The following is a 13,219-nucleotide window of genomic DNA, read 5'->3' as shown; positions in this document are numbered from 1 at the left end:
GATTCGAACCCGCCACCTTAGGTGTACGTGGCTGGCGCCTTAGCCGGTTGAGCTATAGGCGCCGAGCCGACTTTTTTTTTTTTTAATAAGACCATTTGTCTTCTAAAAAGTCCTCCCTTCTGGATTTGATTATTTCCTTGTAGTGTGGCATTGTGTGTTCTTTTATCCCTTCCTACAAATTGGAAGTTAGGTCTAAAAGTTTGACTAGATTCAAGTTATACAGTTTTTATTTTTTTGATTTCTTTGGGCTCAGAATCTTTATTTATTTTTTTAACATATAGATGTGTTTATTAGGTTTTCATTTTTTGCCTTCACAAAATTAAAAAGGCTTAAAATTTAATAACAATAACAATGTTTAAGATAAGGATGAGAAACAAAAACCTCATGAAGAATGAACAAACATAAATACATTCAGAAAAGAAATCAGACAATTGCTGCATCGAAATATTAAGCAATAATAATAATGCAAAGAAAGTAACATTCACATTGTCAAATAAGAGTATGTCTATTATAGAATGCTTTGACTCTGAGATTCAGTATGGAGTCATCGGTTAACTTCTTACTATTTTTTTTAAGTCTCAAAAATAAGCAACTCATATTTATAAATAAAAGTGAAAGATAATTTCAAAAAACAGATCATGTTTGTAATTTCCCCTTTATAATAATGTATTTTCTCCGATTTTAATATCAGGTGTATCCAAATCAAGTAGAATGATTTTGAAGTATTTCTTCTTTTTCTGTCATCTATAAGATTTGGCATGATCTGGTTTTTTTACAGTTTTTATTTGTTTGTTTGTTTTGAGAGGGGTTGAGTGCCATGGTATCATAACTCACAGCAACCTCAAGCTCTTGGGCTCAAGTAATCTTCATGTCTCAGCTTCCCTACTAGGTGGGACTATAGGTGCCCACCACAGTGCCCAGCTAATTTTTCTATTTTCAGTAGAGATGGTTTCTCACTCTTGCTTAGACTGGTTGAAATTCTGAGCGCAAGTAGTCCTCCTGCCTTTGCCTCCCAGAGTGCTAGGATTATAGATAGGTATGAGGCACTGTTCTTGCCTTAAGTTAAATAATTTTAGCAAGAAAACCTCATAGCTCATGCTTTAAACTTCATATTGCATCCTATCAGGAGATTTAAAAAACATATCCAAAAATATCTGATCATAAAAACAAAAGTTAGGGCGGCGCCTGTGGCTCAGAGGAGTAGGGCACTGGCCCCATATGCCAGAGGTGGTGGGTTCAAACCCAACCCTGGCCAAAACTGTAAAAAACAAAACAAAACAAACAAACAAACAAAACGAAAAGTAGCCTCTGCGCCTGTGGCTAAAGTGGCTAAGGTGCCAGCTATATACACCTGAGCTGGCAGGTTCAAATGCAGCCCAGGCCCACCAAAAACAACAATGATGGCTGCAACCAAAAAATAGCCGGGCGTTGTGGCAGGCGCCTGTAGTCCCAGCTACTTGGGAGGCAGAGGCAGGACAATCTCTTGAGCCCAAGCATTGGAGGTTGCTGTGAGCTGTGATGCCATGGCACTCTACCCAGGGCAACAGCTTGAGGCTCTTGTCTCAAAAAATAAAAATAAAATAAAATAAAAAGTATGCAGTGGTGTGCACCTATAGTCCCAGGCTGAGGCAGGAGGATTGCTTGAACCCAAGAGTTCCAGACCAGAGTAGGCAACATAGCAAGATGCTGTTTAAAAAAAAAAAAGTGAAAGGCATTCATTTTAGAGAATCTGGAAAATAAATACATATGCATACAAGTAAGAAGCTCAAAATGAAGAAGTGTATAAGATTATTGCTTAACCTTTTGGCATATATACTGCCTATTCTTTTTCTCTGCTGTGAAATTTTGTATATATTTTTCTTTTCTGTGTGTGCATGTATGTGTGTATATATGTAGTCTTGCAGTGATGGGAACAACTAATATATAATGCCTGATAATCTTTTGTTTTCATTTAATCTACGGTGAACATGTTTATACTAACAAATACATTATTATTTTGAATGGCGTTATAGTACTGTATTAAATGGAACAATTTTGGGAGGAAGATTCTGAACTTGAATGTTGAGCTGGAGTGCCATGTGAAAGGTGTATTAAGTAACCCATTGGATACATTGATCTTGAGCTGAATCTGAGTTGAAACTATAAATTTGCATATCATCATTTTGTCAATTTTACTTGAACATATGAGAATGAACGTGATCACTGAAGAAGAAAAGGCAGACAAGAGACCCAAGGATTAGTCCCTGTGGAACTCTAAATTAAAAATTTGGGTAGGGTGGTGCCTGTGGCTCAAAGGAGTAGGGTGCTGGCCCCATATACCGGAGGTGGCGGGTTCAAACCCAGCCCTGGCCAGAAACTGCAAAAAAATAAAAATGAAAATAATTGGGGTAAGGTGTGAAAGAGACTGTTGATGAAGTTGAGAAAGGGAGAACAGAGTGGAGAAAACCAGAATGCTATATTTATTTATTTTAAGACAGAGTCTCACTCAGTCCCCCTGGAGTTGAATGCCCTGGTGTCATAGCTCACAGCAACCTCAAACCCTTGGGCTCAAGTGACTCTCTGACCTCAGCCTCCCAAGTAGCTGGGACTACAGGAGCTTGCCATGACACCCAGCTACTTAGAGACAGGGTCTTGGTCTGGCTTAGACTGGTCTGGAACTCCTGAGCTCAAGCAATCTGCCCGCCTCAGCCTCCCAGAGAGTTGGGATTACAGGTGTGAGCCACTGCCAGCCAGAATGCTATATTTTCATGGCAGGCAAGAGGAGAGTATTTCAAGAATAGTTGGGCGGGGCAGTGGCTCATTTGTATAATCCTGGCTCTTTGGGAGGCCAAGGTAGAAGGATTGCTTGATGCCAGGAGTTTAAGAACAGCCTGAGCAAGAGTGAGACCCCATCTCTACAAAAAAATAAAAAATTAAACAGATGTAGTGGCAAATGCCTACAGTTCTAGCTACTTGGGGAGGCTGATACAGGAGGATTGCTTGAGCTCAGGAGTAGGAGGTTGCAAGGTTGCAGTGAACTATGCATTGAACTAGACACCATGGTACTGTAGCCTAGGTGACAGAGCAAAAAAAAAAAAAGGAGATGGACGCGGTGGTTCATACCTGTAATCCCAGCACTTTAGGAGGCCTAGGCGGGTGGATTGCCTGAGCTCACAGGTTTAAGACCAGCCTGAGCGAGAGAGAGACTCCCATCTCTAAAAAATAGCCAGGTGTTGTGGTAAGTGCCTATAGTCCCAGCTACTTGTGAAGCTGAGGCAAGAGGATCACTTGAACCCAAGAGTTTGAAGTTGCTATGAGCTAAGGCGCCATGGCACTCTACCAAGGGTGACCAAGTGAGACTCTGTCAGAAAAAAAAAAAGAGGAGGAAAAGTTGTTTAACCATATTACAGTTTCAACTGTATGTTGTTGAGAGATCAGAAAAGATATGAATTTAGTAATATTCCTTGGATTTTAGCAACATAGAGGTCATAGGTGACTTTAAGGACGATAATCTGTGTAGGTGGGGTAAGGTGGGTTGTGAAAATTAGCTGTGAGTTGACAAGTCAATGAGAGTCCGAGAAGTAGCGAAAACTATTGTAGACAATGCTTTTAAGAAGTTTGAGGCTGGGCACAGTGGCTCACATCTATAATCCCAGCACTTTGGAAGGCCAAGGTGAGCGGATCACTTGAAGCCAGGAATTTGTGACTAGTCTAAGCAACATAGCAAGACCTTGTCTCTTAAAAAAATTAAAAAATTAGTTGAGCATGGTGGCATGTGCCTGTGGTCCCAGCTACTTGGAAAGGTGAGGCAGGCAAATCCCTTGAACTCAGGAGTTTAAAGTTGCAATGAGCTATGATGATGCCACTTCTCTCCTCCAGCCCAGGAGACAGAACCAGCCCCTTCTCTTAAAAAAAAAAAAAAGAAAGAAAGAAAGAAAAATTGGAGTAGCCCTAGCCAAGAATCTAATTACAGGTTATTCTCTCCATTCAAGAAACTCTTTTTTCTTTAAGAGCATGTACAATGCCAGCACCAGGCAAATAATATGTAAGTGTAAATTTAAACAAAATGAAATTGACTACTAGATTTTTTTACTTTCTCCCTGCTTGATTGCCCTGCTAAAGTGGTTGTTTCAGTTCTGAAGGAGAAATTCAAAGTTGTTTACCCCCCCCATCCTGGATCGATGAGTTTAGTTTCCAAGAGTAAACAAGGACATTGAATGACAATTATCTCTAGTGTATACATGTAAAGGAAAAGGGAATGATGTGGGGAAAGTCGACATATTATTACATCTTGCAAAGAGTTTCCAAGCTTCCTTTTGAAACCCTGGGGGTTTTGTCTCTTCCTTCAGGGAAGAGTTATCTTTTCTCTCAGGAGGATGCCCTGTTAATGTGACAGCAGGAAACCCAACTTACTGACACAAAACAGGAGGTACAATTCAGTTGAACTTACTGGTAATGAGAGGCTTTCAAACTTAAATTTTATAATTAAAACAACTGGTTAATTAAGTGCTTTAACCACTGGTAATTTGACCAAAACCTTTCATTTAAAGGGGGAAATTTAACATAAAAGGGTTCATTTAACTGTGGTTTGAACCAGCTTCTTAATTAACCAGCTGCTTTAATTATAGGAATTGCCCCAAATTGAATTTGAAAATGTCTTCTTGCTAAGGAAATCCACTAGATAAGAGGCCAAGCCAAGCATTGGTGATACTTTCACCTAAGTCTGTCATCAACTCAGAGATCAATTTGGCTTCTGCATTTTGAAACTACTGGCAAGGGATTGAATTTCTATGTAAAGATGGTGATTGGCATCTTAGTTTTTCTCTTTCTTTCTTTTCTTTCTTTGGACAGTCTCACTTTGTCACCATGGATAGAGTGCTATAGCATCGTAGCTCACAGCAACCTCAAACTCTTGGGCTCAAGCAATCCTCTTGTCTCAGCCTTTCAAGTAGCTGGGACTACAGGTGCCTGCCCAGGTAGTTTTTCTAGTTTTAGTAAAGACAGAGTCTTGCTTTGCTCAGGCTCATCTCAAACTTCTGAGCTCAGGTGATCCACCTGCCTTGGCCTCCCAGAGTGCAAGGAATATGGCATGAGCTGGTGCAATTGGCCGCATCTTAGTTTTCTTTCTTATTTATACAAAATATTTTATTATTTAATGGAGGCATGATATAGCTATGAACCATGAACTAAACTCAGGATGATACTTGTTTGGGTAGGACAGCAGAAGAATTTCACAGAGATGGTGACATTTGAGCTGGTCCTGAAGCCTATGTTGAATTGTATTGTGACAGGTGTAGCCTCAGTAAGGGGGATATTCCAACAAGGCATGAAAACTGCAGTGTTTATACAGAATGGCAAGTGTAGCTCTGTGACTGAGAACAAGGTTTTTTTTCAAGGCCTAGAGAGTTGGAGAATGAGATGAAGTAATTGAAACCAGATTATAAAATAAGGATTCTTAAATTCTTACCTAAGAAGTTCAAACTTTGGCTTGGTGCCTATGGCTCAAGTGACTAAGGCACCAGCCACATACACCTAAGGTGGCAGGTTTGAATCCAGCCCAGGCCAGCCAAACAACAATGATGGCTGCAACCAAAAAATAGCCAGGTGTTGTGGCGGGTGCCTGTGGTCCTAGCTACTTGGGAGGCTGAGGCAGGAGACTCGCTTGAGCCCAGGAGTTGGAGGTTGCTGTGAGCTGTGATGCCATGGCACTCTACCCAGGGGGACAGCTTGAGGCTCTGTCTCAAAAAAAAAAAAAGAAGAAGTTCGAACTTTGGGCAGTAGAATACTATCAAACATTTAAAAATATGGCAAAGTCGGGCGGTACCTGTGGTTCAGTGAGTAGGGTATGGGCCCCGTATACTGAGGGTGGCGGGTTCAAACCCGGCCCTGGCCAAACTGCAATAAAAAATAGCCAGGTGTTGTGATGGGCACTTGTAGTCCCAGCTACTTGGGAGGCTGAGGCAAGAGAATCACCTAAGCCCAAGAGCTGGAGGTTGCTGTGAGCTGTGACACCATGGCACTCTACCGAGGATGATAAAGTGAGACTGTCTAAAAAAAAAAAGAAAGACATAATTTCCTTGCTTATGGCTGTTCAGTATGAAATCAGGACCCATAATGAGACCCAGCAAGGTTGGTGACTACCACTTGCCTTAGTCTTTTTGGTATATTCTGTCTCTCTCATTTTGCTTTAGCCACACTGACAGCCTTTCTGTTCTTTGAATGTCACAGAGAAGTCCCAGATTAGGGCCTTTGCACATATTTTTTCCTGTACCTGGAATATTTATCCTTTCCTTTTTCAACCAATAAACTCCTATATGTCTTCTAGGTCTCATTTTATTTATTTGTTTGAATAGATAATATACATTGAACAAATTTTAAAAGGTATAAAAGAGCATAAGTAGTTCCCTTGCCTTCTAGTCACTTACTTCCCCTCCCTGGGCATAAGCCCTATTACCATTTTCTTCAGAATGCTAGTCTCAGTTAAAAATCTTATTTTTTCAGAGAGGCCTTTCCTAATGCTCCATCCTAGAATATGTTCACCTGTTGTATCACCGTAGCCTTCTGTACTTTTTCTTTTTTCTTTCTTTCCTTTTTTTTTTTTGTTAGAGACAGTCTCATTTTATTGCCCTCGGTAGAGTGCTGTGGCGGCACAGCTCACAGCAATTTCCAACTCCTAGGCTTACGTGATTCTCTTGCCTCAGCCTCCCGAATAGGTGGGACTACAGGCACCCGCCAGAATGCCTGGCTATTTTTTTGGTTGCAGTTTGGCCAGGGTCGAGTTCGAATCTGCCACCCTTGGTATATAGGGCCAGTGCCCTACCCACTGAGCCACAGGCTCTGCCCTGTGCTTTTTCTTTTTATGATTTATAACAATTTGTAATTTTATATTTATTTTGTGACTACTTTTCTAACAATTCCCTCCTCCCACTAGACTGTATGATTTTTGTTGGCCTAGTCTGCTGTTATATTCCCATCTCTTTGCACAGTGCCTGGCATATCATAAGCACTCACTATTTAAGCCCTTCCTAAGCCTTGCCTGTTTCTCTAATCAAATCTCTTGCCATTATGATCCTCATGGTCTATTTTAAAATTCTCTGCCTCTTCCCTTCCTTTGCTGTTTTCTCTTCACTAACCCCTTATCCTTCAAGTTTTACTTAAAAGCCACCTGCTCTAAGAATCCTTTCCTGATACTCAAACACAACGTAAGCATCCCTCCCATATATAGCTCTTATCATGGATTGCCCTATGGCCCTTTGTTGATATTATTGTCTTATTTCCCAAAATGATAGGTGTGGTAGGGTCTATATATTCCAGGAACTTTGTTCATTTTTATAGCCCCAGTTTCTAGGGCAGTGCTTGGTACCAGTCAGGTCTGCCATGAATATTGAATTGATTATATACTGTACAACTCTAGTGTGTGCCATTCACACAGTTGTGAGGGTACAATTGTCACTGGCTACCCTGATGGACAAGATATGTTGAATGAGTGAACATGCTTTGGAGAGTTCAGTACTTTTTAGGACATCATATTTTGAGGTCATAATAAAATCTTGTTGGATGAGATTCATTTGCAAGGCCCTGCTGTGAGGATCATTGTATACCAATCAAGGAGATTTGGATATCAACTCCTTAGGTGGATCCCCAGGTAGTAGAGACTGGCTAGAGCCCAAAGCCTCAAAAGGTCAAAGGTCGTAGATTCAAAGCAATAGAATTAGAGCAGCAACCAGGAAGATATTTAGTTATGTTCTACGCTCTTTGGGAACCTCTTGCTGAAAATGCCTCTTTCTTCCTTACATAATAAATCCTTACTCCATTTTTAAGAACATAACTGTTAACCCCTCTGAACCTATTCCCCTGCACCCTACATTCCCACCCCAAAGGCAGAGTTAATTTTTCCTTCCTCTGGGCACCTACTGCATTGCTCACATCTCCATTAAAAGTACTTTGTAGGCTCCATGCCTGTAGCTCAGTGGCTAGGGCGTCAGCCACATACACCAGAGCTGGCGGGTTCGAATCCAGCCCAGGCCTGCCAAACAACAATGACAACTACAACCAAAAAATAGCTGGGTGTTGTGGCGGGCGCCTGTAATCCCAGCTACTTGGGAGGCTGAGGCAAGAGAATCGTTGAGCCCTAGAGTTTGAGGTTGCTCTGAGCTGTGATGCTACAGCACTCTACCAAGGGCAACATAGTGAGACTCTGTCTCAAAAAAAAAAAAGTACTTCGTAAATAACCATATAACCAGATGTTTATCTGATAAAAAAAAAAATAAGGTACTTTGTACACTGTAAGGCAATTATCTGTTTACCTGTCAACATTCCTAAGTTTACCTTGAGTATCTTAAGGGAAAGTAGCATATTTTGGCTTGGCACCTGTGGCTCAAGTGGCTAAGGCGCCAGCTACATACGCCTGAGCTGGGGGGTTCGAATCCATCCCAGGTCTGCCAAACAACAATGACAGCTACAACCAAAAAATAGCTGGGCATTGTGGCAGGCGCCTGTAGTCCCAGCTACTTGGGAGACTGAGGCAGGAGACTCGCTTGAGCCCAGGAGTTGGAGGTTGCTGTGAGCTGTGATGCCATGGTACTCTAGCCAGGGTGACAACTTGAGGCTCTGTCTCAAACAAAAAAAAAAAAAAAAGAAAAGAAAAAAAGAAAATAGCATATTTTTCTTTTTTCTGAGAAAAGAGTTTCACTCTATTGGTCCAGGCTAGAGTACTGTGGTATCTGCTTAGCTCACAGCAACCTTAAACTTTTGGGTTCAAGTGATCCTCCTGCCTCAGCCTCTGGAATAGCTGGGACTACAGATGCCCACCCTAATGCTCTGTGAATTTTTCTATTTTTAGTAGAGACAAGGTCTCATCCTTGTGTAGGCTGGTCTCAACTCCTATGCTCAAGTGGTCCTCCTATCTTGGCCTGCCAGAGTACTAGAATTACAGGCATGAACCACCTTGTCTGGCTGAAAGTAGCATATTTTATTCATTTTTGTAACTGTCCCAGTGTCTATACATGTAATCATAAATATAGACTTATGCAAATCATGGAAAGGATCCTTGATATCCCTGGGCTATCTTGATGAAATTGGATAGCTTATAAATGCAGGGAAGTTCTGTGAATCCAGGGCTATCTCTGGCCTGATACAGAGCAGACCTGCTTGGAAGCCCTTTTTATAAATGAGCAGCCTATGAAAACTTTCACTTTACATTGCGTAGACTTCTCCACATATTGTGTAGACTTCTCCACACTATCTTTTGTTTAGCTTTCCCTCAGAGTGGTGATCCTGAGGAGATGAGCACAAGACCACAGGAGCAGGGGGAAAGGGAGCAGAATCTAGGCCTACTATTTCTCTAGAGAGTAGAGAGCAAGCAAGAAAGACAGATATATGAATAGAACCTTCTCTAAAGAAGACAAATGGCTAGCAAACATGAAAAAGTGCTCATCATCCCTAATTATTAGAGAAAGACAAATCAAAACCACCCTGAGGGCTCAGCGCCTGTGGCTCAAGCGGCTAAGGCGCCAGTCACATACACCTAAGGTGGTGGGTTCGAATCCAGACTGGGCCCGCCAAACAATAATAATGGCTGCAACCAAAAGATAGCCAGGCGTTGTGGCGGGTGCCTGTGGTCCCAGCTACTTGGGAGGCTGAGGCAGGAGACTCGCTTGAGCCCAGGAGTTGGAGGTTGCTGTGAGCAGTGAAGCCATGGCACTCTACCCAGGGGGACAGCTTGAGGCTCTGTCTCAAAAAAAAAAAAAAACCACCCTGAGATATCATCTAACCCCAGTGAGAATGGCCCATATCACAAAATCTCAAAACTGTAGATGCTGGAGTGGATGTGTAGAGAAAGGAACACTTTTACACTGCTGGTGGGACTGCAAACTAATACAACCTTTTTGGACTGAAGTATGGAGAACCCTCAAAGAACTCAAGCTAAACTTCCCATTTGATCCTATAATCTCATTCCTGGGCATCTACCCAGAAGGGAAAAAATCCTTTTACCATAAGGACACTTGCACTAGACTGTTTATCGCAGCTCAATTTACAATCGCCAAAATATGCAAACAGCTTAAATGCCCACCAACCCAGGAATGGATTAACAAGCTGTGGTATTTGTACACCATGGAATACTATTTAGCCATTTAAAAAGAAGGAGACTTTACATCCTTTGTATTAACCTGATGGAAGTGGGACACATTCTTTTTAGTAAAACATCATAAGAATGGAGAAGCATGAATCCTATGTACTCAATTTTTGTGTGAGGACAATTAATGACCTGGTACATGGTGGGGGGAGGGAGAAGGGGAGAGCAGAGAGAGAGAGAAAGAGGGAAAAGGGGTAGGGGAAAAGAAGAGCAGAGAGAAAAGAAGGGGGGTGGGGGTCTTGGTGTGTGACACACCTTTTTGGGGCAAGACACAATTATACGAGGGACTTTACCTGACAAATGCAATCAGTATTACAAGAAACCAGGTTTCTAATACCCTCAATGAATCCCCAAGAATAAAAAAAGTTTAAAAAGAAAGACAGATATAACAGACCTGGGTAGGGCTGGTTCCAATGAAAGGGTAGAGTGAGAGGTATAGTGGAACATGCCTGTAGTCCCAGGTAAGAGGCTGAGGCAGGAGGATTACTTAACACCAGGAGTTCAAGGCTGTGGTGTGCTATGATTTAGCCTGTGAATAACCACTACATCCAGCCTGGGCAACATAGCCAGACCCTATCTCTAAATTTAAAAAAAGAAAAAGTAGAGATAAAGAACTGAGATCAGAGGTAGGAAAGATCAGGTCTGGCTAGATTTTGTATTCTAGAAATATAAGTTATATGACCTAATGATCATGACAGAGGCTGTTCAGTCAGATAGAACTGAGTTTAAATATAATATAATAAAGTTCTACCTCTTACTTGCTGGATGACCTTGGTTATTTCACAATATTTTTGAACTACTGTTTCTTCTTTATTTGTAAATGAAAATAATAATGAATATTAAAGGATAATGTACATGTGTACATGGCATCAAGATATGGGCAGCAGATCTTTCCATAAAGGGGTGTCTGGATAGTGCTTCTCTGGGTCTACCACAATGTATACATATATAGAGACTGCATTTATTTACCTAGTAGCATGCATACACATGGTTCTATATGTGGTAACTTACGTTTTTGTTTTTGCTATTGTTCACTTAACAGTGTTTATTGGAGATCATTCCATAATCAGCACAAGTACATGAAATTAGATGGTTTTTAAACTTTTTGGAACTCTGTGATCTTCCTTGTTGCTGATTATTTTTGCTACCTGTCTTTTTCTCTATGCAAATCCATTAGAAAACTTCAAAAGGATTAATACCTGTTGTGGAACAAGAAGAGATGAGAGCCCTATGAGAATATATTTTTTCCTCCTAGTGCCAGTAGCTTTAACAGGAGAGAATTTCTCAAAAAAAGATAGGTAGGGCCACGCCTGTGGCTCAAAGGAGTAGGGCGCCTACCCCATATATTAGAGGTGGCGGATTCAAACCCAGCCCTGGCCAAAAACTGCAAAAAAGAAAAAAAAAATAGGTAGTGGGGATTGGATTCATTCCAAGGTCAAAGGAGAGAAAAGGGGGAGGGAGGGTAAACTGAGCCTCAGTCCAGGATCAAGAAATATCTATGGTTCTTTAAACCAACAGGAGACCTTCAACCTGTCAGTTCTTCCCAGTCTTGCAGAAGAGAATTTGTCTCCTCACATATGATCTGTCTGTCTCTGGAGGAGCTTAGAAACAGGTTTGTCTTATTTTCTCTCTTTTAGGTGGCATTCTGCTGGGTACCTGTCGGCACTACAAGACAAAGCCCACCCATGGTATCGGAAGATACAAGCACCTAATTAAAGCACAAGAGGTAAGGGACAGGGGGAGTCCTTTAGAAAAGAATAATGTGCAGCTTTTGCAAAGACCTGAAGATCACATTTGTAGATTGGATCATATTGGAGATTGGAGATAGAAAGGACAGAGAGTTGCCTCTCAGTCCTCTCCACTTATTAGTTTGGGATTGTCCAGACTGGAGATGTTTCTATTGGCATCCAATCTTGTTCCTAAGCTAGGTTATCTAGTAAAAAGCAAATGATTTGATTTTATTGTTTGTAATACTTAAAAAAAAATCTTAGTACAGTCCTTAGTTTGGTATGGACCTTACAGTGGAAATAATAAATTAAGTCTAGTTGAATGGTTTGTGGCAGGTAGAGGTAGATTTATATTTTCAGCTAGATAGTTGATTTTTATATTATTTGCACATCTAAATATATATGTGCTCCTTGAATCTATTATCACAGATAACTAGCTATTAGTCCTAAGCATTTTTAAATTTTTACCCATTTTTTTAAATTTTAATTCTTTCTTTTTAGAGACAGAATCTCACTTTATTGCCCTTGGTAGAGCACTGTGGAGTCACAGCTCACAGCAACCTCCAACTTGTGGGCTTAGGTGATTCTTCTGCCTCAGCCTCCCAAGTAGCTGGGACTACAGGCGCCCACCACAACACCTGGCTAATTTTTACCCATTTCTTTGGCCCAGCTGCAGAGTTCTTTCTGTAGGGGTTAGATTTCTGTGCATGTGCAAATAATTTTGTGATAGAGGCCACAACATGGTCTGAGAGAGATCTGGGTTGGAGTCTCTTCCTATAAACAGTACCGTTAGGGAGATTTTTGCTGTTTACTTGGGGAAATTTCAACATCTTTCGGTTCTTTGGCTTATTTTAATGCTCCCACGTAACCAGTATCTTCCATTTGCCTTTGTCTTCTTGACAGAGATCCAGTATCACTGTATTTGAGCTTTAGAAACCACTAAATTTGCCATGCTTTCCTGAGCATCATTGTTACGTTGGGGAATTTCATGAGAAGTACATTGCCATATCTGATGTCTGTATCAGGCAGGCTCCCAGCAAAAAATAAATGTCCTACTAAAATTGTTCCTTCGTAGTGAGAAGATTACTGAATTAGGAACTAGGAAACTTGTATTCTAGGCTTTGTTCACCATTTCTCAGCTTTGTAACTTTGAGTAAGTTAACCTTACACTTCTAGGCACTGTGGGTCTTGAAATTATATGTAAAATGTTTCATGTATGTAATTTTTCTGGGAAGAGGGTTTATAGCTTTCGCAAAGGTTGAGAAACTCTAAATTAGAGTATCTTTAAGAGTATTTCGGCTCGGCACCTATAGCTCAACCGGCTAGGGCGCCAGCCACATACACCTAAGGTGGTGGGTTCGAATCCCCAGCCCGGACC

The 13,219-nt window shown here is 41.2% G+C and overlaps 1 protein-coding gene across 1 annotated transcript in view; it reads left to right on the top strand.

The window, feature by feature from the left end:
- Positions 1-13,219, top strand: part of MRPL48 (mitochondrial ribosomal protein L48) — a 69,904-nt gene that overhangs the window by 18,259 nt on the left and 38,426 nt on the right. Inside the window, exon 4 of the mRNA XM_012801531.2 lies at positions 11,752-11,840. Coding sequence (XP_012656985.1) covers positions 11,752-11,840 — 89 coding nt within the window. The remainder of the gene's footprint in view (positions 1-11,751; positions 11,841-13,219) is intronic.

This window comes from Otolemur garnettii, unplaced genomic scaffold, assembly GCF_000181295.1.
Source record: "Otolemur garnettii isolate 467f Iridium unplaced genomic scaffold, OtoGar3 scaffold00001, whole genome shotgun sequence".
Lineage (NCBI taxonomy): Eukaryota > Metazoa > Chordata > Mammalia > Primates > Galagidae > Otolemur > Otolemur garnettii.
This window is presented reverse-complemented; position numbering and strand designations above follow the sequence as displayed.